The 27,368-nt window shown below is 45.6% G+C and overlaps 1 protein-coding gene and 1 long non-coding RNA gene across 2 annotated transcripts; one reads left to right on the top strand and one right to left on the bottom strand.

Annotated features, from left to right (window-relative positions):
* The first annotated feature begins 22 nt into the window (after window positions 1-22).
* LOC116285070 (uncharacterized) lies at window positions 23-20,770 on the top strand. Its single transcript, XR_012063163.1, has 4 exons — window positions 23-142; window positions 1,190-1,280; window positions 18,755-19,091; window positions 19,627-20,770. It is a non-coding gene; the product is annotated as an uncharacterized lncRNA (long non-coding RNA).
* On the bottom strand, window positions 10,665-27,238 carry AKAP8 (A-kinase anchoring protein 8). The gene is made up of 14 exons (XM_006218315.4): window positions 27,145-27,238; window positions 24,599-24,637; window positions 23,125-23,157; window positions 22,325-22,601; window positions 21,396-21,879; window positions 20,764-20,893; window positions 20,472-20,518; window positions 19,338-19,371; window positions 17,345-17,432; window positions 15,500-15,641; window positions 15,060-15,153; window positions 14,549-14,679; window positions 13,301-13,396; window positions 10,665-11,988 (listed from the first exon to the last, which is right to left on the bottom strand). Exons 1-14 carry the CDS (start codon window positions 27,161-27,163, stop codon window positions 11,536-11,538), a joined length of 2,067 nt encoding a protein of 688 aa, XP_006218377.1. The 5' UTR covers window positions 27,164-27,238; the 3' UTR covers window positions 10,665-11,535.
* Between the last annotated feature and the right edge of the window lie 130 nt (window positions 27,239-27,368).

Raw genomic sequence — 27,368 nt, 5'->3', positions numbered from 1 at the left:
GTCACCGCGCACGCTGCGTGCGCGGCCACGCGCCGCCGCCCGGCGTGCGCGCCCCGAGACGGTGCTTTTGCGCGAGCGAGCTTAAGACAGCTGGCGGCGAAGAGGTCAGTGGAGAAAGCCAGCGCTCGCGGCCCTCGGAAAGGTAAGAACCCCTCAGACCAAGAGGGCTGAGGAGAGATACTGCAGAGAAAGGAGACCCCGCAGACCGAGGGAGGGGATGCCTTGGACTGAGGGAGGGGACCCCGCAGACCGAGGGAGGGGATGCCTTGGACTGAGAGAGGGGACCCCCGCAGACTGAGGGAGGAGACCCCGCAAACCAAGGGACCCGACGGAGGGGAAACTGAAGGTTGAGCCTGAGGGAAAAGATCTGAAGGCAGATGGAGACGTCCAAAAATTTAGACCCTCAAAGAGAGGGAGGACAGTGAGGCGAGGGCCCATAGACTGACGGCAGAGGCCGAAGAGAGACACCTGTCTGAGGGAGGAGGCCCTGGTGAGGAGGCCAAAGGGTGTTGAAGGAGGCTGGGGGTCGGGTGGTGCTGGAACGCTAAGGGAGAGAGCTGCGAAGAAGGCGCTGGGTTGAGGCAAAGGAAGGGAGAGAAGGCTGTTAGCGAGGCTGAGGAGGCGTCTTTCTTGGCTGGCTGGACGCCACTAGGATCTAAAGGCTGGAAGGTGCTGGTCTCTGGGCCTAGAACGCTCTCCCTCCAGTTGTCCCCCAGCTGACCTCCTTTTCACCCTTCAGATGCAAACCAAAAGCTAGCGCTATAAAACGAAGAGATTAGGCTTAGGTTGCTTACGAGTTCAATGATGATACTGTTCAAGTTTTCAAGTGGGGAACCATAACTTCCTTTCCCTTTTTGCCCTTATCATCACTCTTTTAGCATTTTAAGTCCCATCTTTTACAGAGACCAAATTGAGTTCTTCTAAAAACCCTAGGTAATTAAAAAAATTCCTGATGGCCCCTTCTTTCAGAACATATGGATACACTAGAATAGCCGGGAAATAGTTTTGTCTCTATGGTGTTTACTCACTCTTCACTGAGGGCAATCGTAAATTACTGATAGCTGGGCAAAGACTTAATTTTACCCTTTATTTTAACAAAGCATTAAGTAATAAATCATTGAGTGCAAGAAATAAAGGAGGTAATTGTAACTATTTCATTAGTAAGATTCCTTCTAATTTTGTATTACAGAACATTGAAATTTGTGAATATCTCTGGTTCCTAATTTTACATCCTTGGCAATTTGCAGAATATGATCAGAAATGGAAAAAAGAATAAGAAGGTACCCAGAGCTATATGAATATGGAATAACAACTTTTTTTTTTAAAGGAAACTGGAATGTATCCATTTTAAGCTGACCTTCCCCATAGTTGTCTTGTTGCATTAACTACTTAATTTATTGTTGTTGCTGACAGTAAATGGTTTTGGAAGCATTTGGAGCTGCCAGTTTGCAAGGCATATAATAAAATCTTTTGTTATGCTTCATTTTCGACAGAACTATCATCTAGATTGATTTACTGGACTCAACTAGGGGGCTTTTGGCTATCGGTAGAAGTCAAATCCAACCTGAAGAGAATTTACAAGCTGTAAAGGCAGCTCCAAAAGCTTTTCCAAAAATCTTTTAGAATAACAATGTCTCATTCTTTTTATCCTCCATAGTGCATAGCCTGACTCCTCACAGATAGCTCAAACTCAGAACATATTTATCCAGTTAAGACAGTTTAATACAAATAGTCTTATTTAATGGTTCACATTTTGAATAAGCTCTTTTACTTTCTCTTGTTATTACTGTGTTTGCAATACTAAAACCCAGTCAGAAGAGATTTATAAAAATATTAAGGTATGAAACATGAAGTACATAATATATTTCTGACTTGTTTTAAATATGTATTACTCATTTTTAATAAAGTAATACATGAAATCATTTTAATTCAACAATACAAAAGAATTAGCGGAAAAATAGTGTCCCCCTTCACCTTTCCCCTCCTGCACCAGAGTAATCACTGTTATCACTTTGATGTGTTTTAGACCTGTGCTGTCTGATATGACAGCCACTGGCCACATGTGGCTATTGGGTGCTTGAAATGTAGCTGACCTAAATTGAGATGTGCTTTAAATGTAAAATACACATTGTATTTCAAAGATGTAGTAGGAAAAAAAATGTAAAATATCTTACTTTTTTTATTGATTACATGTTGAAATAACTTTTTATATATTGGGTTAAATAAAATATTACATTTAATTTTACTTGTTTCTTTTTACTTTTTTAATGTGGCTACTAGGAAATATGACATTATAGATATGGCTTGCAATGTATTTCTGTTGGACAGCACTGGTCTAGACTTTTTATTCTATGTATCAGAATGTATCTACATATAGAAATAATTTTGTTGTTATAAAACAAAAGACATCATTCTGTACCTGTTAATTTGTAACATGCTTTTTCATTTTATACATTTTGGAAGTCACTCCACGTGAATACTTGAAGATCTGTCTAATTGGGAGATAACTTGGAGATAATATAGTATTTTAACCTGGTATGGGATATATCACCATTCCCCTATTATATACATTTAATTCATTTCCAGTTCTTCTATCATAATAACCAGTATTATGATAAGCATTCTCACACATTTTCATTTTCTTTTCATACTTATCAGTATTTTTCCAGGTTGAAAAAATTGTACAGTATTTTCTTAAAAGCAGGAGTAAATTTATATAGCATGGTCAGCTTTGGAAAAGCTAGATATGTCTCATTTGTTATAACCCAAATCCATGCCCACTTTCCAATGAAAACTTAGCCATGAAGTTATAGTCTGGAATTTATGGTTAGGGCCTAGCAATGGTGAGTAACTCACCCAAGATCACGTATTTACATAGTTTTAAACTCAGATCTCTTGACTCCACGAAGAATGCCTGCATTTTCTCTCTAGCGTAGGAGTTGACAGATTTTTTCAGTGAAGAGCCAGGTAGTCGATATTTTTGGCTTTGTGGGCCATACATTCTCTGGTACTTTGTGGATCTTTGTAGCTCTGCCATTGTAGTGCAGAAAGAGTCATAGTTAACACATAAACAAACGGATGTGGCTGTGTTCCAATAAAACTTCATGGATAGTAAAATTAGAATTTCATGTAAATTTCAGGAGTCACAAAATAGTATTCTTTTGATTTTTTTTTCAACATTTGAAAAAGGTATAGCCATTCTTAGCTGGAAAGCTGCACAAAAACAGACGGCAGTCCACATTTGTCCCATAGGCAGCAGTTTGGTGACCCCTGCTCTAGAATCTCAAGTTTAGAGAAATGGAAATTTCTTTACCATTATACAGAAGCTATTCTGCTTGCAACTTTTTTCAATTAGTAGTTTGAGGGGAGCAGTTTTAGATTTACATTAAAATTGAGTAGAAAATCCAGAGTTACCCTACATCTCCTCACTTCCCCTAGTGTGGTACATTGATTAGACTTGATGAGCTAATAATGATATATTATTATTGACTAAAGCCCATAGTTTACATAGGTTTCACTTTTTGTATTGTATATCCTATGGGTTTTGACAAATGTATAATGACATGTATTCACTATTTTGCTTGCCGATTTTTAATTAATTCATAAACTATCTAAGAACAAAAATAAGCTTCAGAATAAAGCACTACAATATTGTGAGCCACAAATAGGTATGAGATGGCTCTAAGGGTCATTTTAGTTTCTGCTACTTCGTCAATATTTATTTTGCTGTGTTTTTGCTTAGTTTCGAAGTGTTTTACAAATATCATTTACTATCACACTTAAAATAATGAGATTGTTGGAAGACCTAGTGTGAAAAGCCGTACAAATGAGATTTTAAAAAAGGAAGTGATTTAAAAAAAAAAAGTTTCAAAGTGGAAAGAAACTGCAAATGTTGCACATGGGATAAAAATGCTCAAGAGGAAGGAGACTGGAGGCCAGAGAAGGAATGTAGAAAGCTGTTTGGCCTTATCTGATGAAGTTAAGGCTCCACATACTCAGTGGCCCACTGATCCCATTCCACAGAAACTCTTGATGACACACTCGAGAAAGTTCAGAATAGCACTGTTCCTAAGAGCCCACACTGAAAACAACCCAAATGTCCATCCATGGTAGGATGATTAGATTGTGATACAATGAAAATAAACAAATCGCAGCCACATACAACACAGATGAAATGTACAAACATAATGGGAAACCAAAGAAGCAGGGCATATGTGCATATGTGATGAGTCCGTTTCTATGTTGATTTCTAAAACAGATAAAAATAAACTGAAGTTTTTAGAGAAATAAAACTGTAAAGAAAAATAAGAGGAAACTACCACTGGTGACTTGACAGGGCGATCAGGAAGGAATGAGGGGGATGGTGCAGGTGGCCAGTTTCTGAGTTACTCTTATTTTTTTTTTTAAATTTACTTTCCAAATCAAAGACCTGGCATGGCCTTGCTTGTTCACTTTTGTATGTGTGTGGTAAAAAAAAAACACAACATAAAATCGATCCTCTTAAATTTTTAAATATACAGTACTGTTAACTTTATACAGCTGGTCTTTTTCATCTTACATGACTGAAAAGTATTCTGCTTCTTGACTATGCATTTGCTTTGTAATTGTTCACTGTACTATATGTTTTGTGCATATTTTGTGTTATAGTTCATTTTTTTAAGGAGAAGAAAGTATGAATCATATAAACATAGAAAACTGTGCCTAAGTGAGAGAACTGAATAGAAAAGGTTAATGATGAAGTTGAAATGAACAAAATTCTGTATGTATGGCCAGGAAATGAGGAGGACTGCAGGTTTCCTTCCAGTTTAAGAATCACACAGAAGGCTGGTAATTTAAAAGCTTAGAGGCTAAGTATGGTGAAAAGTGTTCCTGGTAAAATATTGGTCATAAGCCACTGATGGTCCCACAGATCAAGCCCTTGTGGAATCATCATGGAATCAAAATGAATGGCAATGGACCAAGTGAGCCTGCTCCAGCTGCTACAGAAACTTCTCTTTGGCATTTGCTGAGCAGGATGGGTTTCTTGCCTCGACAGATTTTCACTAAGTTGAAGCCAGCCTATTTTGGTGAAGGATGCCTGATAGAATTTATTTCAGCAAGGACTTCATGAATAAGCCCATTTAAAAGCTTTATTGGAATAACCTGCTCTCATAGGTGTAAGTACATGTCAGGATTGAAAGCTTATGTCTCTTTTGTTCCTTTCATTTTCAAGACAAATGGGCTGATGAAGCAGGTTCTTGGAACCTCATATGTTTGTAAGAAGAACATCTGAAATTAGGAGTTTGGGATTAACACCCTACTATATATAAAATAAGTAAGAACCTACTGTATAGCACAGGGAACTATTTTAATATCTTCTAATAACCTTTAATGGGAAAGAGTTTGAAAAAGTATATATAGGTATATATGTGTGTGTGTGTGTGTGTGTGTGTGTGTGTGTATGGAATCACTTTGCTGTACACCTAAAACTAACAACATTGTAAATCAACTATATTTAAATTAAAAAAATAGAAGAGCATTTATATCCGTATTTATTCTAGTATTGACTGGTAGGCAGCTTTCAAAAACGGCCCCCAATCATCTCTTACCTCCTGATATTCATACCCTATTGTAATCTCCTGCCTTTAAGTATGGGCTGGACCTGGTGAGTTGCTGGTAACAAAGAGATTATGGCAAAAGTGATGGGATGTTACTTTCATGATTAGGTTACAAAAGACTGACTTTCATCCAGCTGGACTGTTTTGCCTTCAGAGCTTGCACATTTTGATGAAGCAAGCTGCCATGTGTCAGAGAGGCCCATGTGGCAGGGAACTGAGGGTAGCTTCTGATCTTTGCCATTGAGGGGCTAAAGCCCTCAATCCAACAGCTCCAAGGAATTAAGTTCTGCCAACAAACACATTAACAGCATTGAAACTAGGATCCTTCCATAGTCAAGCCTTCACATGAGACCACAGCCTTGGCCATCACTTTGACTGCAACCTTATCATTCCAACTAAGGGCGCAGCTAAGCCACACCTGGATTTCTGAATCCCAGAAATTTTGAAATAATAAATGTGCTTTAATTTTAAAGCCACTAAATTTTGGAGTAATTTGTTATGATTCAATAGATAACTAATACATCCTGGGACCAAATATCCCCTTGCCCTAGGGAAGACATATTTCAGCCTTAGTGGAGTTGATGAATAGTGTAGAAAGCAAATTCTTCCTTCTCCCCAAATATTCCCTTAGGTTCCTCTGGTTTTGCACTGTTGAACTAGACAAAGCGTATTTCAAACACTGGAATATTGTTGTGGTCTTAGTTTGAGACAATTAGTATTGTCATTTTAATTCTCTTCCAGTGGGAAGGAATTAAGGGCTTAAGACTCTCTAAGGAGGCTACAGTTTACCATATGGGGGCCATTGTAGTAGACAGTTCACACATTCTGTTCTCCTCAAGTTAGTCACTGGTTCTTGGGGGTTATCTCTAAAGAGGAATTCTTTTTAAACATAATTTCATGGCAGCAAATAAGGGAAATTTGTGGTGCATTTGTGCACTCTCTCTTCATTCCTATTTAGAAAAATACTCCCAAATATTTGTAGGCATCTAAGAAGCTAAGGTCCCCAGGCATTTCCCATGGGGCAAGTTGAGGGTTTGTCGTGCCTATCTGGGCAGGTTGCTGAGCAAAGACTTGATACATGCACTCGTGATGCCTAAGCCCAGCACGCACTAAATAGCCAACATGTTGACTCAAAGTTAGATCCCAAAAGAAGATGTTACATCCTTTATGTTCTTTATTCAGGTAATCCAGTTTAAATGGATTGGCTAGAATTGGAGTATTTGCAGAAACCTAGACAAATGGTCTTCCACATAAACTTAATGGAAGTTAATACGTAATCAGTTAGGAGAACAATTACTGAGGCTGTAAGTGACTTTAAAAAGAAATGTTACAAGGATGCCAGCAATGGGTGGGAGTTCTAGCCAGAGGGATCAGGAAAGAAGAAGACAGGAAAGTCATCCGTACAGGAAAGGAAGAAGTAAAACAACCTCTATTCACAGATGACATGATCTTACACATGGGAACTCCTAAAGGACACACCCAAAAAATCTACCAGGGCTATTAAGCAGATTCAGGAAAGTTGCAGGATACAAGATCACACAAAAATCAGTTGTATTTGTATACACTAGCAATGAATAATCCAAAAGTGAAATTAAGAAAAGTATTCCATCTACAATTGCATCAAAAGAACACTTAGGAATAAATTTAACAAAATAAATACAGACGTTATACACTGAAAAAGTATAAAACTGCTTAAGTTAAAGAGGAACTAAATAGTGGAAAGACATCCAGGTTAATGAATTGGAAACCTTAACGTTTTAAAGATGGCAGCACTCCCCAGATTGATCTGTAGATGCTATGTAATTCCTATCGGAATACCAGCTGACTTCTTTGTAGAAATTGATAAGCTGACCCTAAAATTAATATGGAAACTCAAGGGATCCAGAATAACCAGAAGAATCTTGAAAAACAAAATTCGAAGATTCACACTTCCCAATTCCAAGTCTTACTATAACCTCCTGTGTAGTACTGGCATCAGGACAGATAAAGAGGGCAAGAGAACAGAATTGAGAGTCTAGAAATAAACCCATGTAGCTGTGGTCAACTGACTTTTGACAGTGCCAAGACCAATGCGGAGAGAATAGTCTCTTTTAATAAATGATGCTGAGACAACTGGATAATCACATGGAATAGAATGAAGTTGAACCACATACCATATAAAAAAATTAACTCAAAATAGATCATAGATGAAAGGATAAAGATGTGGTATGTATATATTATACATAATGGAACACTACTCAGCCATTAAAAAAATAAAATAATGCCATCTGCAGCAATATGGATGGACCTGGAAATTACCATATTATGCGAAGTAAGAGAAAGACAAATATCATATGATGTCACATATATGAAATGTAAAATATGATACAAATGAAATTATTTATAAAACAGAAACAGACTCAGATATAGAAGACAAACTTATGGTTACCAAAAGGGAAAAGACGGGAGGGATGAATTAGGAGTTTGGGATTAGCAGATACAAACTACTGTATATAAAATAAACAAGATCCTACTGTATAGCACAAGGAAGTATATTCAGTATCTTATGATAAACCATAATGGAAAAGGATATGAAAAAGAATATATAAACTGAATCACTTTGCTGTACCCCAGAAGCTAATACAACATTGTAAATTTGTCAATTTAAAAAAAAAAGAAAAAATAGATCATAGACCTATGTATAAGAGGTAAAACCATAAAACTCTTAGAAGAAAACATAGGGGTAAAACTTCATGACCTAGGACTTGGCAGTGATTTCTTACATATGACACCAAAAGTACAAGCAACAAAGAAAAAAGATAAATTGGACTTGACCAAAAACAAAAAAATTTTTGCATCAAAGGGCACTATCAAGGGAGTGAAAAGACAGGTCACAGGATGGAAAAAAATATTTGCAAATTATCTCTGTTAAGTGTTGAGTATCTAAAATATATAAAGAACTCTTACAACAAAAACACAGCCAGATTTTAAAATGGGGTGAAGAAGTTGAATAGATATTTCTTCTAAGATAAACAAATGACCAGAAAGCACATGAAGGGATGCCCAGCATCATTAGTCTTTTGGGAAATGCAGCTCAGAACCACAATGAGATAATCAAGTATCACTTCATACCCACCAGGATGGCTAAAATGAAGGGGGTCAAAAAAAAAAAAAGGGACGAAGAAAAGGAATATAAGTATTAGTAAGGATGTGGAGAAATTGGAACCCTAGCAAATTGCCGATGTGAATGTAAAATGGTGAGGCTATTGTGGAGGTTTGGTGGTTCCTCAAAATTTTAAACATAAAAACAACCGTATGACCTAATAATTCCACTTCTAGGTATATACCCAAAGGAATTGAAAACAGGTACTCAATACTTGTTCAAGAATGTTCCTAGCAACACTATTCACAATGTGATGTTGAGCTTAGAAGCCACTTTTTCAGTAGTGCCAAGTATTTATATCTCACTTAATTCTGATAACCATCCCTGAGAATACATTGTCCCCTACCCCACTATATTGTCCCCTAAAGTGAATTCCAGTTTCTTTATATCTAAAGTATACACTCAACCAGATAGTGTTTTGAGAGGAGGTGCATAGACTCTAAGACTGATTGCAGAAAGCCAACTAACCACATAGGCCTTAGTGTTCTCTTACAAGATGGAGATGGCCCAGAACTTTCTCAATTATCAAAGAGCCATCAATGTCAAATCAGTACAAAGCTGTGTTCATGGGTTTTTATTTCCATGGCCATCTTTTTTATTGAGCACTCCAAAGAGGCTGCTGCAAAAAATAGTAATAAAATGCTACAAGGCTCTTCTACTGTAAGTTATAAAACTCTACTTGAACTCTGCGGTGCCTGTCTAATCATTACTGGCCACACTTCTGGTGAGCAAGGATCACTTTCAGCCAAGTCATCAAGCAGCAGAAGTGATCTCTTTATGGTCCAAAGTCTAATTGGAGAGGCTTTGGTAATACTGATCATGTACTCTTGAAGGAGCACTTTACTCATTACATTGTACTGTTTCCCCTTTTGCAACTGTATTAATTTCATAAAAACCCAATGAAATTACACAGGCCCACAATATTACATAAAGTTGAAACTAGGCTGCCAGTCCTAAGGGTTTTTTTTTTGTGCTTGTGAATAGCAGGGATTGCCAAATTCTCTAAACCTGTTTGTAAATTATAATAAAGGTACTCTATAAAAAGTTCATGGCCATTGGTGTCTCATGGGCCTGTGTATTAATCTAGGTAGTGGGGCCCTAAAAGTTACTTAACCTCCCTCTCAGGTTTCTCCCCTACAGATGGGAAATAACTGATAAAGATTAGTTCCCAGTGAGGAAGCTTGCAATTTATTCCCATCATCTCAGGAATACCAGGGCATCCCTTTGTGCAACCCAAGTAATTACTCCCCATCTTGAGGAGATGAGGTTTAACTGGCTTAAGTTTAGGAATAAAATGATTCACGTCACATCGTTTCACACCTGGTGAGGGGTGGAAAAATTTAACTGAAGTTTAGATTTAATTACAGGCCTTCTATGAATTTTACAAGAAAAGCAAAACAAAGCAGTATAGTTTTGTTGTCCTTTTTCAGATTACTTATGCTCAATACCACCAACATTTTTGCCTCAAGAGAAAAAGCTTCAAAGGTCGTGTGCGATCTGTGGCTAAGCCACATATATGTAGTATTAAGGGATAAGGGGAAAAGATTCAGAGGCACCATTTTCTTGCTTACTAAGCAGTTTACTTCTTTTTAGTTCTCACATTGACTTTTTTATAAATGTTCATCTCATATCTCCAATAAGGCTCCCTGAGAGTAGCCCTATATCTTATTTTTTATCATGAATTAGCACCTGGTACACAATAGATGCTCATCAAGTATTTTACTGCCCCTTTTTACAAATAATTTCCCACTGGCCAGCGCTTCCCCAAATGTGACAGTTTGAAGGTTTATAGGAAAACAGACCCAGCAATATTTCCAAAGGAAGGTACCTTCCAATTCTGATTATATGGAAGTGTAACTGTTGTTTACTACCCTTTAACACATGCTAGCTTTCCTTTCTCACAGACTCAGAAACTTCCAAAGGAATAGTATTTATCTAAATTATTTATTTTTCATAGGTAGTGTCTGTCTATGGCAATTTATATTGGTTTTCCATTCATGAGCGTGACATCATTTTCTTTTTAAATGTATTTAATTAGAAGTAACTCAATTTAAAGAAAAAAAAACCCCACAAAACCCTGAAGTAATGCAGAGATGGAATACAAATGAGGTAAAAGATTGTAAAGGCGATTCACCAAGGATGAAAGATTGGGAAATAATGCCCTACACAAAGTGTCCTCATTCTTGAGGGGCAAGTGGGTGTCCATCTATGGTGCAGGTGTGCCAGATTCATCAGGCCTTTGAGAGTTCACTGATGTGACAGAATCAACATCACAGTTAAGAAGATTCTGTTACATCTTGTGAGGGAGGACCACACACCATGCAGCACACCACAGAAGCAGAGGTTAAAAAAGGAAGCCAAAGCAAATTCTTGAAACTTAACTCCCTTCCCCACCTCCGCAAAATAAAGCAAGATACATTCTAGTATTGAGCTGCTCCCAGACAAAAAAAATTTTTAAATTTCTAAAAGGGATGGGGGCAGCCTTTAGCCAGTAGCTAGACTTAACAAGCAAAATATCATCAAAATCTAATCACTCAAATTTTTATTATTCCAACTGCAGTGTAAAGAAATGTTACAGCCGCCTGGGGGAATGTACAACTTCTGCAGCCTTCAAACCAGGGCAAAAAGCCACATAGCTCTGCAAGACAAGCCTGTGAGGTACACTTTTCTGAAGGAAATGGCTGGGTCTCTTCACCAAAATAAGACTATTCCAGTAACACCCTAGTACTGCTCATGAACCAAAGGAGAAAGAACAATACACTATACAACATATCCCTTGAAACAGGGAGAGAAGGCTCATTCTGTGGGAAGAGCATCTCTGCAGTCTGCAGCAGTTTGTTCTCCGTCGGCTTCTGTGGCAGCTGGGGCAGGAGCCGTGGCCGTCAGGGTGCCTTCCGCCTCTGCTGCCAGGGTTTCCACGTCCCCTCCGGCCTCAGCAGCTTCACCTCTGGCCTCTGCTTTGGCGTTACCCTTCTCAGATGCCACTCCACAGAGTGCCTCTGCTTCCAGCGGCTCTTCAGCGTGGGGACCACTCGTGGCCTCAGGTGTGGCTTCCCCTTCAGCCAGCATTTCACTACTTTCTGGAGCAGGTGCTCCTTCCCCGTCTACTGCTCTCACTGCCGCTGTAATCACCTCAGCTAAGACCTCTGCAGCTACCTCCTCTGGTGTCTCTTCCTTATCCTCACCTCCTAAATTGTCATCTCCTTCTATCTCTGGATCGACGGCTTCACTGGTGAAAGGGTCTTCACCCTGGCCAAGAGGAGGAAACACAGGTCAGCACAATCCAAAGAACTGTCCAAATGAGAGCTCAAGGGATGCTCAGCTTGCTGGGAGTTTATGTTTTATGATGCTTGGTCAACAACAGAAACTTTATATTACAGCAAGTGAGTCAATCCTACAGGTGCTCAGAGCCTATAGATTCAGGAAAGACATCTCAGAAAAGCCTTACTGGAACTATTTTACACTTTGTATTCAAGCAAATAATGGTGAGGAAAGATTCAACAAGACCTAGGTTTTCTTAACCCAATTGAAAAAACAAAGCCTCATAATAGGAAGTTAAGACTTTTTTTTTTAAGGCACACAGCCCTGGCATGAAGGTTATCCCCATTTTACAGATAAGGAAATGAGACCTGAAGATCTTGTCAGGTCACACAACTATTAAACATGTCAGGATTCAATCCAAGCCTGGCTCTCTCAAAAGCTGAACTTCTCATAAGCATATGCTACAACCGTGTCTAGTTTAGGAAAAGTAAACTAAACGTTATCACTAGCAGATTAGAAACTGTGTTTTAAAGTACGGTGTTTAGAAGGTGTTGAGTCTACATCTGACTCCAGAAACTAAGTCTGTTTAAGTCACAAGGTAAAACACTGATCAGACATGGTTCTTAAACTGGCTATTTAGCATCTATCCTTTTATGGAAGGAATTGCCAAATACTGAAGCAACTAGTAACTGAGAGGAGGACAAACAAGTCCTAGTTAGGCTGCACTGAAGCTTAACTCCCAGCCCTAAATGCTGAGGTCATGGGGCTAAGCACTTAGCAAAACGGGCTTCCCAAGGAGGAACCGGAGACTCTTTCAACCAGACTTCTCTCTCGGGTACCCTCTTCGGGAATTTTTGTTATTAATCTGCTCCGGCCACTAAGACTCAGGATTGTGGCACCACTGGCTCTTCCTCCCCCTCATTCCCCATCTCACTGTTGGTTGTCTCTGCCAGCAAAGCTTTTTAGCTTCTTTCTGGAATTATCATCTACCTTGGTTTTTATTTTGTTTTGAAGCATCTCATCATCATCTGCCTGGTATTTTATGGGCAGATGGCCAAGGTTTCTCATGGAGAGTTAGCAGCATGGCACACGTTAATCAAGCAGGAGCACACCCCAAGTCCCTAGGCAAGCAGTCGAGTCTCAGGAAACCCGCAGTTGTGGAATTCCCCAGCCTGATACGTAGTCTGTCTCTCAATTCTTCGAAAGACTCAGAAATGCTAAACCCTGCACTCTGGGTATCACTCCAAACCCACAGAGTTCATCTTCCATTTCAAAAGCTATTGGATGCCTAAGCACAAACCTTGAGGTATTTCTCCAGCATCTTCACTATATGTCTGTTGTTCAAAACGCTCTTAGCCACATGGAGACTCGTTTTCTTGAACTGTTCAGCAGCCAACTACAAAGGCAATCAAACATGGTCTTTTAAAAAAAAGGTGTGCATAGAGGAGCAAGACAACAAACCAGCCTGGCTACACTGAGTTGCTCGGAGATCAGTCCTATGCAGAGGGACAACTAACATCTTTCTTCACATCATGACAAATCCGAAAATGCTAGACTCCAGTAACGAAAAGGAAAGAAGACTCTGGAACTCAGATTGTGAAATGGTGTTGAAAAGTCTGATAATCTAAAAAGGTAAAAGCACAGGCACACCACTGATGTGCAGGTACCATGTGCACAAGCTGGGATGAAACAGGACTATTAACAGATCAGAAGCTACGTAGTCTCAGTAGTGGAAAAGGACAAGATTTTCTTTTCGGTTTTTTGAGGTATACTGACTTTACAAGTAAATTCTAGAGCAAAAATATGAATGCTGCAACCATCTGACTATTTTAGAGCTTGACACATTCATATGACAATCCCTTGTCTGTATAGTGCTTTCCAGTTGATCTGTAATCCTGGGAGATGGGTAGGCAGGCATTGGTATCTCCAATTTGGTAGTTGAGTAAACTAAGGAGAGAGATGCTAACCCAAGGTTCAGCAAGCTGGAGCCTTCAGGCCAGTGAGGCCACAGCCATTCCTTTACTCGTGGTCTGTGGCTGCTTTTGCCCATCAGAGGCAGGCTTGAGGTGTTACGCAGATGGCTTGCAAAGCCAAAAATATTTATGATTTGACCCTTTATTAAAAAAAGAAAAAAGTCTGCCAACGCCTTGAGTTAAACATTCAGCCTCAGGCCCCATCAGCTAATAAGGACCAAACCAGTCCTTAACCCTCGGTCCTCTAGGCCACTCTGCCCTCAACCTCAGCTTATATATAAAAAATCCAGTTTTTCAGCAATTGGGGAATTTACTCATGTGGTTTACAGGGAACATTCTCAACTCAGGAGAATTTCAGCTACTGTATCTAGTCAATTTTAAGCAATTCACTTTTTCACATTTTAATAGAAACTGGGGTGCCTTTTACAATCATTGATGGAGTGATTTAAGACTTGGTGGAATATGGCAAGAGCCCTTAGAGATGTTTGCATTCCCCTTAGGACACAGGAAGTTCTAAACCCCTCCCACTGGCAGCTAGGTGGGCCTGCCCCACCCAGCATCAGGAGAGCACTCACCCGGCGGTTGTGATTGTGGTCGACAGAGTGCAGGTGCCGCTGGAGGAGCTGGTGCTGTGCAGGGATCAGCATGTCACAAGCCAGGCAGTGAGCAGCCTCTATCTTCTTGAAGAAGTGCTCCTGGCCAATCCCTGTTGACAAACCCAAGTCTTATGAGATTCGGGACAGCACGCAAGTGATTCTTTCCTCCTACTTACTCCCCAGTAAGACCTGACTGCTGGTCTCCAGCAGTATTGTGGAGACCAAACAAACAGCGTCTACACTTGGGAACTTTATACTTCAACTTTTCTTACCCTTCCTGTCCTTTCTCCTCATACAAAGGAGGAAAAATCAGAGTGCTTAACATCACTCCAATAAGCCGCCTGCAGAGCCACGATCTACATGAAGCCACACCTGAAGGCTTCTTTCCCCTGCTAAGTACCCCTCCCACGGGTTTTCCTGTCACATTCTCAACCACCCTGTGCTGGACTTTACCACCTGGAAGAGCACACACCCCAGGATCACAACTCACCTTTGAAAGGATCTGGTTTTGGTTTTGTGCTTTCCTTCTCCATCAACTCCTGACGCCGCTTCTCAATTTTCTTATTCCTGTTCACAATGTATTCCTGAAGAAGTTGGGAGACAGCACCAAATGAAATGAGAGGGTGGCATGCGTGGATATTTTTCAACTGCACCAGAGGCAGCTCATGACAGGCGGCTACCAAGCCCCTGGCAGATGACAGCCTTGTCTCAGCTGCTCCAAGGATGGGAAGGCGGCTGTCGGAGAGCTCCGTGTGTAGAACTAGTGGGACCCACAAGGGCTGGAGCTCTCAGGTATTCCTCTGACTTGAGGACTTGTACACTGTTACTCTGGAAAAAAAAATCTTGACCAAGTTTAGGCCTTTTATTTCCCTTCCCTTCTCTGTGAGAGATCACTGGGAAATGCTGTGATGGAAGCCAGGTGTGACTTACCTGAAGGAACTCCACTGTCTTGTCGGGCAACTTGGTTCCGATAAACCGCAGTGTCTCTTTGTGAAATTTGCTTTGCAGGTGCTTCTGGATTTCTTCGTCTTCAAAGCTACGAAACTTGCACACGGAACAGGCAAACTGAATCCTGGAGAAGGAAGACAAAAAGAAATGCAGTGATGCAAAGATAACCAGTTCACCTCTGGTTAGAACAAAAATGGAAATGGGAAAGCAATTTCTGAATTAAGACTTCTGACTTGTCACAAGGCATCCGAGTAGCAGTTACCCCAAGTTTCCACATCTTAAGAGAGTGCAGCCTTGCAAGCATTCAGAAAAATGACTCACGCAGCACCTTACCACCAGTCTTTTTGGCCTAAAGGCTCATAAAAGAACACAGAACACGCAAAGGTGGAGACTTTTCAAAACTGTGGACTCCCTAAGTCTGCAGCCGACTGCTCTGGGGACCTAATACCTACTCCACAGCTTCTCAGATGTTTCTCTCTGCAGCCACGCAGATGATACAAGGCAACCCCATTTAACATAATTCTCCAAAGGGAGTCAACATTAAGACATGTCACATCAAGTTCTATGGGTGAAAACCGAGGTTTCTTTGTCATATGCTTTCAAAGTCTCACCAAACGCATGCATGCCATATAGCAAGGAGAGAGTGCCCTGCGGACCCCCGTTCCTGCACAGCGGGGTGCTGCTTCCCTCAGCTCTGCCCCACCTGGGGTGATATCACAGGCCCTGGGCACTCAGGAGTCCTCCTCTGCCAACCCAAGAGTTCTCCTGGCCCTGATGTCTGGTTTCTGATCTCTGGACAAGTGCCACAAGGCAATGCTTGCTTTTGCAGATACCCTTGAAAGAGTGATGAGGAAAATGTGCCCGGCCCTACGTGCAGGGCTGTCAGGAAGCTACCAAAGAAATACATGGTTCCCGCTCCCTGCTGCATCTTTACCTCCCCCATGACGATTTCCCAAGTCTCTTTGAGGATCTTCAGTGACTAGGGCAGTCTAAAGATTTCTTTAAAAAAGTCATCTCAAAAAAAAAAAAAAAGTCATCTCAGTCAACCATGTGGCGTGAAAGTTGATCTAACATAGCCATCATTTTAATCATCTGTTTAAAAGCAAGGATTTCAATGAACTCTGTAACTGGAAACTCCTACTTTTCGGTTCCTGACTTCTCAGCCTTGACGGTTAGGTCTTTTGCTAAGCATTTCTTTGCATAGGGAAACTACTACCCATCTGAGCCTTAAGAGCAAGGAGTCCCTCTCAAGTCATAAAGAGAACCTGGGCAGAGAGTAGCCGCCACATGTGGGCATGGCCTCATCAACCAAATGCTCACACGGCCACCGGTGGTTCACAGGGAGAGGGGCATGTTGTGGTCACACCAACGCCCTTTGGAGTTTGCACTTTGGTATTTTTTTCTATTTAGAGACAAAACCTTGAAGGTAGCATCTGTACACACGCAACTGCTATGTTGAACTCCACAGGTGGTTCGGATTTGGACAAAGCACCCAAAGCACCTTCCTGGCAGCTCTGCTGAATGAAGTTCACTTGTCTGGGATGACACACACACGCCAGGGGACAAGGGAACTCCTGATAGGCCTGCAGGAGGGCAAGAGAGCCCCCTGTTGAGAATGTGAGGGCCACACAGGCCCACTGGCAAGGATATGATTCCATATATTTCCCAAGTTTTGTCCCCCCTGGACCTGTAGGATTTCCCCACAGACACCTGGAGTCAGCTCATCAAACCAGGCTCCCCCACTACTACTAGAGAAGACAGATGAGCCCAGGGGAGTCTTGATAGTGCCTAGGTCCAGCTGACCTCCCACCTCGCCGGCCTCCTCACCTGTCAGCTGCTCGGTCTCGCATCCTGTCTCTCCTCCTTTGCTTTTCCCTCCTCTTCTTCACTTCATCATCCTCGTCATCCTTCTCTCCTACAACAGAGAAGTCCCTTCCAGATGCTCTGAGTAGCTTGCAGAGGAGCGAGCACAAGGGCCTTGATGGGGACCATAGTTCGGCCACCATACCCCACACCCCGCTGGCCACCTCCACGCATGGCAGGGTGCAGACACCCTGAGGCACCAAGGGGCTGTCAAAGGCTCCCAATGGGGATGGGCCTTTGAGGAGAACCCTCAGTTGTTCCCAGGGGAGTCACCTCACTCCCCATGGCCGATAAGGCCGGGATGGGCCAGGGATACGGCCTGCCCATCCCATTCATACCATGGCCCACCTGCTCTCTCTGTCCTTCCCTGTCTTACTTTTCCAATCCAGCGCCCTACCACTGGGCTTTCTCCCAACATTACTTAAGGAGAGAGAGAAGCCTTTCTTCCCAGATAAAGAGGCAGCAGCTGGAAGGCCTCAGAAAACAAAACAAGCCACTCTACCGCCCTCCGTCCCACTCTAGGTGGACCATAACAACTGTCCTGGCAGCTTCGTCTGAACTAGGGCCTCAGCAGGTTTGACAACCCCTGCTGGCCTGAGCTCTATCTTTCACTCACAGAACTGTTGCTCTAGGGCTTTCCCAGGGATACACGGGAAGCAATCCCAGAAACAAAAGTGGAAGAGACCAACTGGTCTTCCATCCATCCCGTGGGGCCAGCGCAGGAGCTCCTCTGAGAGCCGTGCAGCCCAGAGTCCCAGCATGAGGCCAGGCCAGGTCACCGCGGCTCAGGGCCAGGGCCAGACACTGAAAAAAGGTTGGATAAGCATCTGAACTGTAACCCCTACCCCTGATGCCAGTCACGAGACTGTCCCACGAAGATGGCGACCGGCGTGCGCTGCTCAGAAGCCTCTCATAAGGGCGTGTGGGATTTTTGGCAAGAGGTCACTGCCTGAAACTATTACTGCTGTTTAATAGCAAAGTCATCCCGGGTAGGTAGCAGGACCTGCGCGCAATAAACATGTCACCTTTGCTTTAGCATTTACCCCACTGCACGAGCTGCTAAACGTTCTGTGTGGTCCCATGCTATAGACATAATCGCTTCAATAAACAGGGTGGGACGACCTCAGAGGGTTGGTCAAACCTGAACAAGAGAAGGAGCATCTAAGCCAGAGGCCTTCAGAACTCATGGGAGCAGAATCACAAAGGAGCCAGTCTCTGAGTCTTAAGGGAAACCAGCTATGGACGGACCCGTGGGAACAGGGAAAGAAACAAGTGGCTTCTGGGTAAACTCAAAGCCACCATGTCTCACGCTTCTCCATGTCCCCCCAAGGGGTTAATGTTGCTCTGTTCTTGCCACTTATTTTGGACTCTTAGGCCTCCCGTGCTGGAACTGGTGGGCAGTGACTGCCTCTGGAGGATCCGTGTCCGAGTGTGCCTAACAGGACTCCCCACCCCAGGCTCCCGACCCGGGCCGTGTCCGGACTCTGCCCCACGCAGTGCTGATGTCCCCATCACAGAGGCTGAGAGCATGGCCCTGGCCTGGCAAGCAAGGGAACTGTGGACAGAATGAAGCCCAGGAGAAAACAGTATAGGGACCTGCATTGACCAAGGGAAGAACAGAGAAGACAGGCCGGAGGGCGCCGCTTCTTCCCTCTTGCATCTCTGAGATTCTCCCTTCCCTGCCACTGCGAGCTGTTGCAGACACCCAGAGGTGAGTTTCCCCGTCTCCGCAGCCTGCACCGAGTGAGGCAAACAGACCTGTTTCCAGCAAATGCTGCTCCAAACACCGAAGCAAAGCCCACCAGGCAGCCACGGCCCCTCTCCTGCCTTGAGCCGCCAGCCCCTCCATCCAGGCCCTGGGTTGTTCAGAAGCCCAGCCCAGCTGGGAGCTAGGCGGTGAGTGCAGGGTAGCTGGGCAGACACAGGAAAGCTCAAAGGGATGCTGGGCGATGCCTACCTCGCTGCCTCCCGGAGTCGAAGTATTCGTCCTCCTAAAAATAGGCACAAAGTCGGACTGTGAGGTGGAGTTTCCAGAATTCTCCACAACCAGCCTAGCTCCCTGCCACCACCTGGTGGTCACTGTGCCACCAGGGACACCACCCCAATGTATCAGGACAAGTCCCAGGGCCACGGGACAGAGAGTGAGTGTCCCGTCACTAGTCCTGGTTGCCTTCTGAGATTTTGTGATGATGCCTAACTTGCTTTTTTCACAAAAGTCACTGACCACATTTCAATTCTTTCTAAAGGTAAAGAAGTACCTCTGGCAAATGCACAGTTCTGCACACAGGAAGGCCAAGAGCCCATCCATCAACTGTGTCAAGAAACCCCCTTTTGGACCAGTTTCAGTGTTCTTTAATGAAGATGGGCTTTATGAAGTTTCTCAGCTATTTGTTTACATTTACCAAAGACTATAACAAGTCAGGTATAGATAAAAATGCCTCATCTAACTGAAAATCAGCACTGAAGCTCATTCCTTAGACACTGAGCTGAAGATTACATTATCAATCAGTAGACAGGCAGAGATTCACAAGCTGAAGATCTAAGCAACCCAGACAGGGAGCAAGCACGACCCTCAGAAGCACCTGGATGAAGCCTCCATATACCCACATCTCCAGGCCCTACCCCCGACTTGGACCAGAATTTGCAGGGGGTGGCAAAGGACCGCTCCCCACATGCTCATGCACGGTCCTGGCTGAGAGCCAGCCTTCAACACCCATCTCCCGTGATTGGTTTTAAGAGGTGAATGACAAGGATGCACTAAGCCCCAGCCTGGTGCTGGCAGCAAAAGAGCCTTCAGTGCACATTTGGAAGCCCAGGCCCACACAGCCACCCGCTGCAGTTACCACGCACATTGCTACGAGGACACAGGGATGGCTGGGGAGAGGGCTGGGAATGTTTTCAGGGAAAGAAGGATTGCCGCAAGTGGAAAACTCATAGAAACCTAGCTGCAAGTCTGATTATTAAATCTACTCCTGAGGCAGAGAGGGATCCACCACAGCAGCTGTTCTTCCTCTCTGTGAGGAAGACACTGAAGGAAGGAAGAAACCCTGCACTAGAGACACCAGAGGTTGATCAGTAAAGGTGAACTTACACCCCTGAATTCTTCATCTCCTGATCGGAAGTCACCAGCTCCATCATCTATTGGACACAAAGGAAAGGGAAAGTCAGCTCCTCGGCACCGGCCCACCCCATTTTCACCTCCCAGACTCACTGTCCAGAGTGACTGTGCTTGTCCTGACTACAGTGGGGATTGTTGGAGTGCAGGTTGACACACGCCACCCTTGAGTTCCCATGTGTCCACTGTCCAGACAGGCAGGCAGAACACCAAGCATGCAACTGACTCATCTTATACCCACCCAGGCCTATTGGCCCCCAGGGCATACCGTTTTCGGAAAAATCGCCTTCACTGTCAGCCCGGGCCTGTTTGGTGTCTGGCTCGTCGTAAATCTGCAGCTGCTTCCGTTTCCTGCCCAAGCTATCTGGGCCGCAGCGATCAAACCCTCTCCACCTGGGCTACAGACACAAGCATATCCCACTGTACCGCTTACTCAGACAGGTAACACACCCCAGAGAAATGAAGAACAAAAAGGTTGTAAGATCAGAGAACGAGGACAGAATATGTCTTTTCAGAAAGCAAACAACATAGTTGGAAAACCCTGTTCCTCAAACTCAAAAACTACTCTGAGTGAAAGAAGCCAGACAAAAAAGTTGACATGTTCTATGATCGCATTCATATGAAATGTCCAGGAGAGGGAAATCTAGAGACAGAAAGTAGATTAGTGGTTGCCAGAGGCTGGGGGAGAGAACAGGGAGTGACTGCTAACAGCAGAGGTTTCTTTCTGGGATGATGGGAAACATTCTAAAATTACATGATGGTGAAAGGTGCACAATTCTGTACATTTTTACTAAAAGTTGAACTGTACTTTTAAAAATAAGTAAACCTTACAGATACCTCAACAAAGCTTCTTAAAAAGAAAAAGCAAACAAGGCAGGTTAGAACTTGGCAAGGGCTTACCCGATCCCTGATCCGGGTCTGTGACCGGCCACATCCATAGGGCACAGAGTTGTCATAACCACCCGCCCCTTGCATGCCCATCACTCCGAAGTCAGGGGCCATGGACTGGGAGAAGAGGGAAGGCGGGGGCCTGCTGGGGGAGGGGCCTCCCAGGCCCCGCCCACCCACATAGTTCATCTCAGTCCACGGAGCAGAGAGAGGCTCAGAGGAGGCTGCAGGCGGCATGAAGGGGTCGCTGCGCATAAAAGTGCTGGGGTTGCTCCGGTCCTGGAAGCGGACCTGGCCTCGGCCCCGCATGAAGCCATCGAGGGAGCCCCGCTCACGGGCTGGGTCCCGGCAGTCGCTGTACTGACCACCAAAGCCACCATTGCGGTCAGGCCCCAGGTCAAAGTCATAGTCGAAGCTGTAGCTGGGGCGGTAGGGATTGTGCTCCGGCAGGCAAGGCCTGGAATCATAGGGCTCAAACGACTGGAAGCGGAAGGAGCTGCAAAGAAAGCACAACCCATCACCACACTGTCCAGGCACGACCTCAATGCCTCCCGCAGAGCTGACTGCCCTACGTTCAGAACAGCACAACCAAGCCACCACGCATCCCTTGCTCAGAAAGCAAGAGACCAACCATCCCTTTTGAGTATTGCTGAACAAGGGGCATGAAGCCGTTGGCCATGAGAAGGGGAGGGTCTGCTGGGCGTCTGATGCAGAAATAAGGAGTCTGACATAGTCTAGTTAACAGTTACACCCTAAACCCCACCGCTCAGGAAACCAGCAAGTCCCATTAAATGTCTAGCCCAACAATGGCTCAACTTCTGTACTCCATACTCAAGAGGGAATGGGGGAAGAGTCATCCCTGAAAGAGCAGGTGCCCACTCCCATCCGCACAAAGCTGGGTATGCAGGATCCCCCAGGGAAGGGCTCAGGCCTGTAATCACCTCTCCCGGTCCTGCATGCCCTCCCCACCGCCGCTGCTCCCGCCCCTGCTTCCTTCCTTGGACATCATGTCCAAACGTTGGTTGATCTTGGCAATGAGGGAGTCAGAATTGTCGGTGCACGGCTCTGGGCCATAAGAAGCCATATGCATGGCAGGGCCCCCAGTCGCCAGGCCATCGCTGGCCTTGGTGGCCTCCCATGAGGCTGGGCCATAGCTGTAGGTTGCTCCTGTGGTGACGCTGGTGTTCTGGGCACCGTAATAATTGTAGTTCTCATAACCTGCCAGAGGGAGGAAGCGCCAAATCAGATCTCAGCAACTGGTGGAGAACTCTGGGGAGAAGCACCCACTGCCCACAGGGAAGGAAGAAAGTCCTAGGACCAAGTGCTGTTGGCTTACCCCACACTGCACACGTCACCTGCCAAGAGGCAGCAGGAGGAGGGCAGGGGCCGCACCTACAACTCTGAGCAGTGGGTTTTCTATACCAGATCCTAAGACTTGCTTCTCATTCAAAGCCAGAGGTGGCTGAAAACCCAGGAGCTGGCAATTTGGGCTAGTGACAGACCCACCAAAGGGCTGCTGCTCCCAGAAAACAACCACAACCCTCTCTACCTGCTGCCTCCAGCAAGTTCCCCTAAAGGCTGGCTCCCTAACCCTCCTCAGCACCTCAGGCTCAGCCCGCTGAGCCCTCAAGACAGCTAGGAGCACATCTAGGATGGGAGATGGGGGTCTCTGCACCCCAGCCCCTCTAGGTAGCTGATCAAAGGCCCGCCCACCAGCCCATGGACCACCGGAAGGGCCTACCTTGCCAGCTGGCCACACTAGTTCCATATGCACCTTAGAGGAAACAAAAACAGACAAGAGTTTTATTTGCAAAATGAAGGCGCTGAGACGTGTCCTCTCACCCCTACATCGGCCTGGATGTTGAAGGACATTTGTCACTTCCACTATCCACTGGGCCTGGACTGAGGGTGGCTGTGTCAGTGTTCCAGAAGGCACCTTTGGTTGCTGATTAATGCCGTGAAAGGCCTGGGTCCACTAGCTGTAAAACTCATTCCCACAGAATACTCAGCTAAGCATAATCAAGGCTTCTCTCCTTGATCTCCTCCACTAGGGCAACAGAAAGGACACTACAGCCTTTTTCCAGGAAGCTCGTTCAGTGTGGGCCACCAGCCAAGAGGCTCCTGGGCCAGGTCCCCAGGCAGAGCCTTTCTAAAGGGCCAGTTCTCACCAGGAGCCAACAGCATGGAGAGTGCACGGGTGGAAAATCATGTCCCCAACTCAACAGAGCAAGGGAACATCATGTGCCTGAGAAACACAGACCTCCTCCTGGGAAACTTGGTGATGGGCAGAAAAGCCACCCTGCTTCCAGTGGTGCTAGGGCCAAGTTCCAGGCTCAGAAAACAAAGGAAGCCCTCGTCCCCTCCCCAGAACAGATGCTGGCAAAAAGCAGAAAACCTCCCCCAACAGGGAGCACATTCTGGTCCTTCAGACACTTAGCACCATGATACAGGCTCCAGAATGGGGTCAGCAAACAGGCCCCGGGGGCCAAATCTAGTCCAAGCTAGGAGTGGGTTTTATGTTTTTAAATGGTTGGGAAAGAAAAAACCAAAACAAAACCAAAGTTGAATGACCATGCCATGATGATGAGAATTTTGACAAAAGACCTATCATTTATGTATTTGTCAAAACTCATAGAACTGTATAACAAAATGAACATTAATATAAACCATAGACTATAGCTAACAACTATGTATCAACATTGGCTTATAAACTGCGACAAATATATCCCACTATTGCAAGATGGTAATAAGGGAAACTGTGCCGGGGTGAAGGCAGGGTAAGCATACAGAATTCTACATACTATCTGCTCAATCCTGTACATCTACAAAGTAAACTCTACTAATTATGAAAGTCTTCAATGATACCATCAAGAATTAGAATAAAACACCAAAAATTCTTAAAGACTATTCCGTGACACATGAAAAATACATACCTTGCAAATTTCAGCGTCTTTAAGTAAATATTATCAGCACATAGTCATACCTACTTGTTTATAAACTGTCTATGGTAGCCCTTGCACTACAGAAACCTGCAAAGCCAAAAAAAATTTACTATGTGGCCCTCTACAAAAAAAGGTTTCCTGATCCCTGGGCTAGCCCAAGCGCCCCATCAGCCCATCCTGGCTACAGTCCACTATCAGCAGCAGCAGCTATGTCATGCCGACGCTGGGGAGGGCGGGTAGCCCATGCCTCCCTGAAAAGCGGGTCCCACTTACCCTGGGTGTTGGCAGGTCCAGCACTCCATGCTCCATAGCCTGTGAACAGAAGACTTGTGAGTTATGGTTGCCGGTCCTATTTGTCAAACCAGAGAACAGGTGCTTCTGAGGTGCTCTAAGGAGTATAAAGGATCTCCTTGAAGGAGTTCAGGGCCAGCCTTACAGGAAGCAGCACAACCACAATGTCCCCCTAAAAGTCATTCCACAGATGGCTCTTCCATTTCCACACTCCACCTGCCTGAGATCAAAGTGGAAAAAAGAGGAGCAAGGAATAGGCTGCTGGGGCAGTTCTGTCCATTACCTGCTGAGGGACCTTGGCCTAAACCTCAACCCACAACTGAGGAAGACACAGGACTGGCCACCAGCTAGCCCATCATTAGGACAGAGCCCACAACCCTCCCCCTGCCCAGGCAGCCGTAAGTACCCTACAACTGGGAACAAACTTTGAAAATTCGGAGACAACTACTGTGCCTCTCTAAGCCTCACCTGTGTGTGACTTTGAACCTTCCAATTCTCCCCTGGGCCTTCAAATTCCAGGGCTTCAGCCTGGCCCTAAGGCATCAGATTGCACCCTTCTTTGTGGTGGCGCCCTCTGCCCCTCCAGACAGCCCACTACACCATCTGTCTGGCTCCTCTTCATCTGTGTCCCTAGAGGCCTGGCAGAGCTGGGCACAGGCGGCCATCCATACCCGTCATACAACTTTATCTTTACAAAGCATCCTCTCTCTCCTACCAGAACAACCCAAACCACCAGCTGAGTGCCTACTGTGTGCCAACATATGGTGGGTACTCAGCAACCATTAGCTGGTCTCAAATGCTGTTCAGCGATGAGAGAGCTAAGACTCAGAGGTAAGGGAACTTGATCCAAAGTCACACTGCTCAAGTTTGCCCTCTGCAGGCTATGACCTCTCCATGTCACACAAGTTCACACTTCGGTGTAGGAGAAAAGCAGAGCAGTGATTCTAACAGCACTGTGGGACACTGGTCTAGCTAAGTGGCATATGCTATTCAAGTAACCTCAAAACGACCCTTGAGATAGGTACCGTTCACCGTGTTGTATACAGAGGCCCCAAAGGATAAGTCACTTGCCCAAGAACACGGAGCTGAGGGGCAAAAGAACAAGTATCTGAACCCAGATCTAGGTGCCCGCTATGGTCAGGGACCAGCTATCAAGCCTCCGCGTCCTAGAAAATAACTCTAGATGATAAAGCTACAGAAGGATTCACCAAGGTCACAACATCTAAATTGAGTCTGGAAAGATTTTTAGCAAGTAGGAAGTGGCCGTTGTGCGTGGGGGAACCTCTCTAGGGCATGAGGCAGAATTACTACTGGTTGAACGATCTGTTGGAAAGGCAAGCAAAAAATGGTGACACCCAGTCAGAAGGCAGAAAAGACTGGAGACCCAGGTTGAGCGACCCAAAGACCCTGGATACACCCAAGTATGCCATGCACCTCAGGACGTCTCTGCTGCATTTCCTGTTGCCTCCTTTCAAGACACGCGCCTTCTCTGCCGCTGCCAAGATCAGATCGCTTGCTTCTGGAACCTCATACACCTGGATAGGGATCTGCGCCTGGTCAAGCTCTACCCAACTACATATTTCAACTGTTCTCTGTGGGCATACGCGACTCCCAGCACAGAGGAAAGGCCTCTCAGGAGGTGATAATTCTAGAGACTGAGAGTAGACGGCCCGAGAAGGTCCGTGCTGCCGCAGGCCTGAAACCCAAGTGGGGAAAAGGTTTGTTCCCTCTTACACACTCCCCCTGGCATCTCCAGGCCACCACATGGGAATGCCTGACCGAGCGCCAACAATCTGTCGGGTTTCCAAGGTTTCACCGATACTCAGTATCTGACTCTCACTGTCTTGTCCTAGACCAGCACGAGCAAGGTCCACGGCAGGCGCCCAGTGAGGTCGACAACTGCAGAGGCCGCACAAGGCCCGGGTGCACTGCACCGCGAGGCTGGAGCGAAGGATCCGAACCTGCGCCGCCCATACGACTTCCGGGACCGGAGCCCCTGGCCACGGGTGCCGCGCGGAAACACCGGCCAAGCCCCGCGGGTGCCGGGACAGAACCGACTGCCCAGAAAGAGGCAGCAGTCCCGCCTATGTCCCCGGCCGCAAACCCCGCGCCCCACGAGCTCGCGCCATGGCTCCGCCCCTGGGCGCCGCCATTTTGTGGCGTTTTCCAAAAGGGAAGGCGGGCCTGCGCGCAACAGGGAGCTGCAGGGCCCGGCCGGCATCGCCGGATCAGAGGAAGAGAAACGGCCCAGACCGCCCAAGGCGCCCCCTGAAGCCCGCCGCAGCGTCGACCAGCCAAACTTCGCCAACGTCCCCACGCCCCGCCGGCCAATCGGCATGCAGCGCCCCGGGAGCGACGGCGCCGAAGTCCAATGAGTTGCGCGCGCGCGCCCTGGCCGCCTCTCCGCAGGGCCGGAATGCGGTAACCGCACTCGGGTGTAGGCCCCGGCCCGCGGCCCTCTGCGCGACGGCGGCAGTGGCCAGGGACCGCCTTCTCGCCCCAACCCGCAAGGAGTCGCCGACACTAACCTCCGTAACCGTGCTCCATGTCTTCAGCTCCGCCCGCCAGCAGCCCCTTTTTCTAGGCTACCAAAGGACGCATGCGCGCAACGAACCTCCCGCCGTCCTCCACTGGTAGACCAGGCGCACACGTCACTCCTCCCGTGCGCTACCATTGGCTGAACTTCACTGTGGGCCCGCCCCTATTGCCCCAGCTGGCCTTCCCGTCGTTCCGGATAGGTGTTTGTAGCATC

The sequence above is a fragment of the Vicugna pacos genome, chromosome 22, assembly GCF_048564905.1.
Source record: "Vicugna pacos chromosome 22, VicPac4, whole genome shotgun sequence".
Classification (NCBI taxonomy): domain Eukaryota; kingdom Metazoa; phylum Chordata; class Mammalia; order Artiodactyla; family Camelidae; genus Vicugna; species Vicugna pacos.
This window is presented reverse-complemented; position numbering and strand designations above follow the sequence as displayed.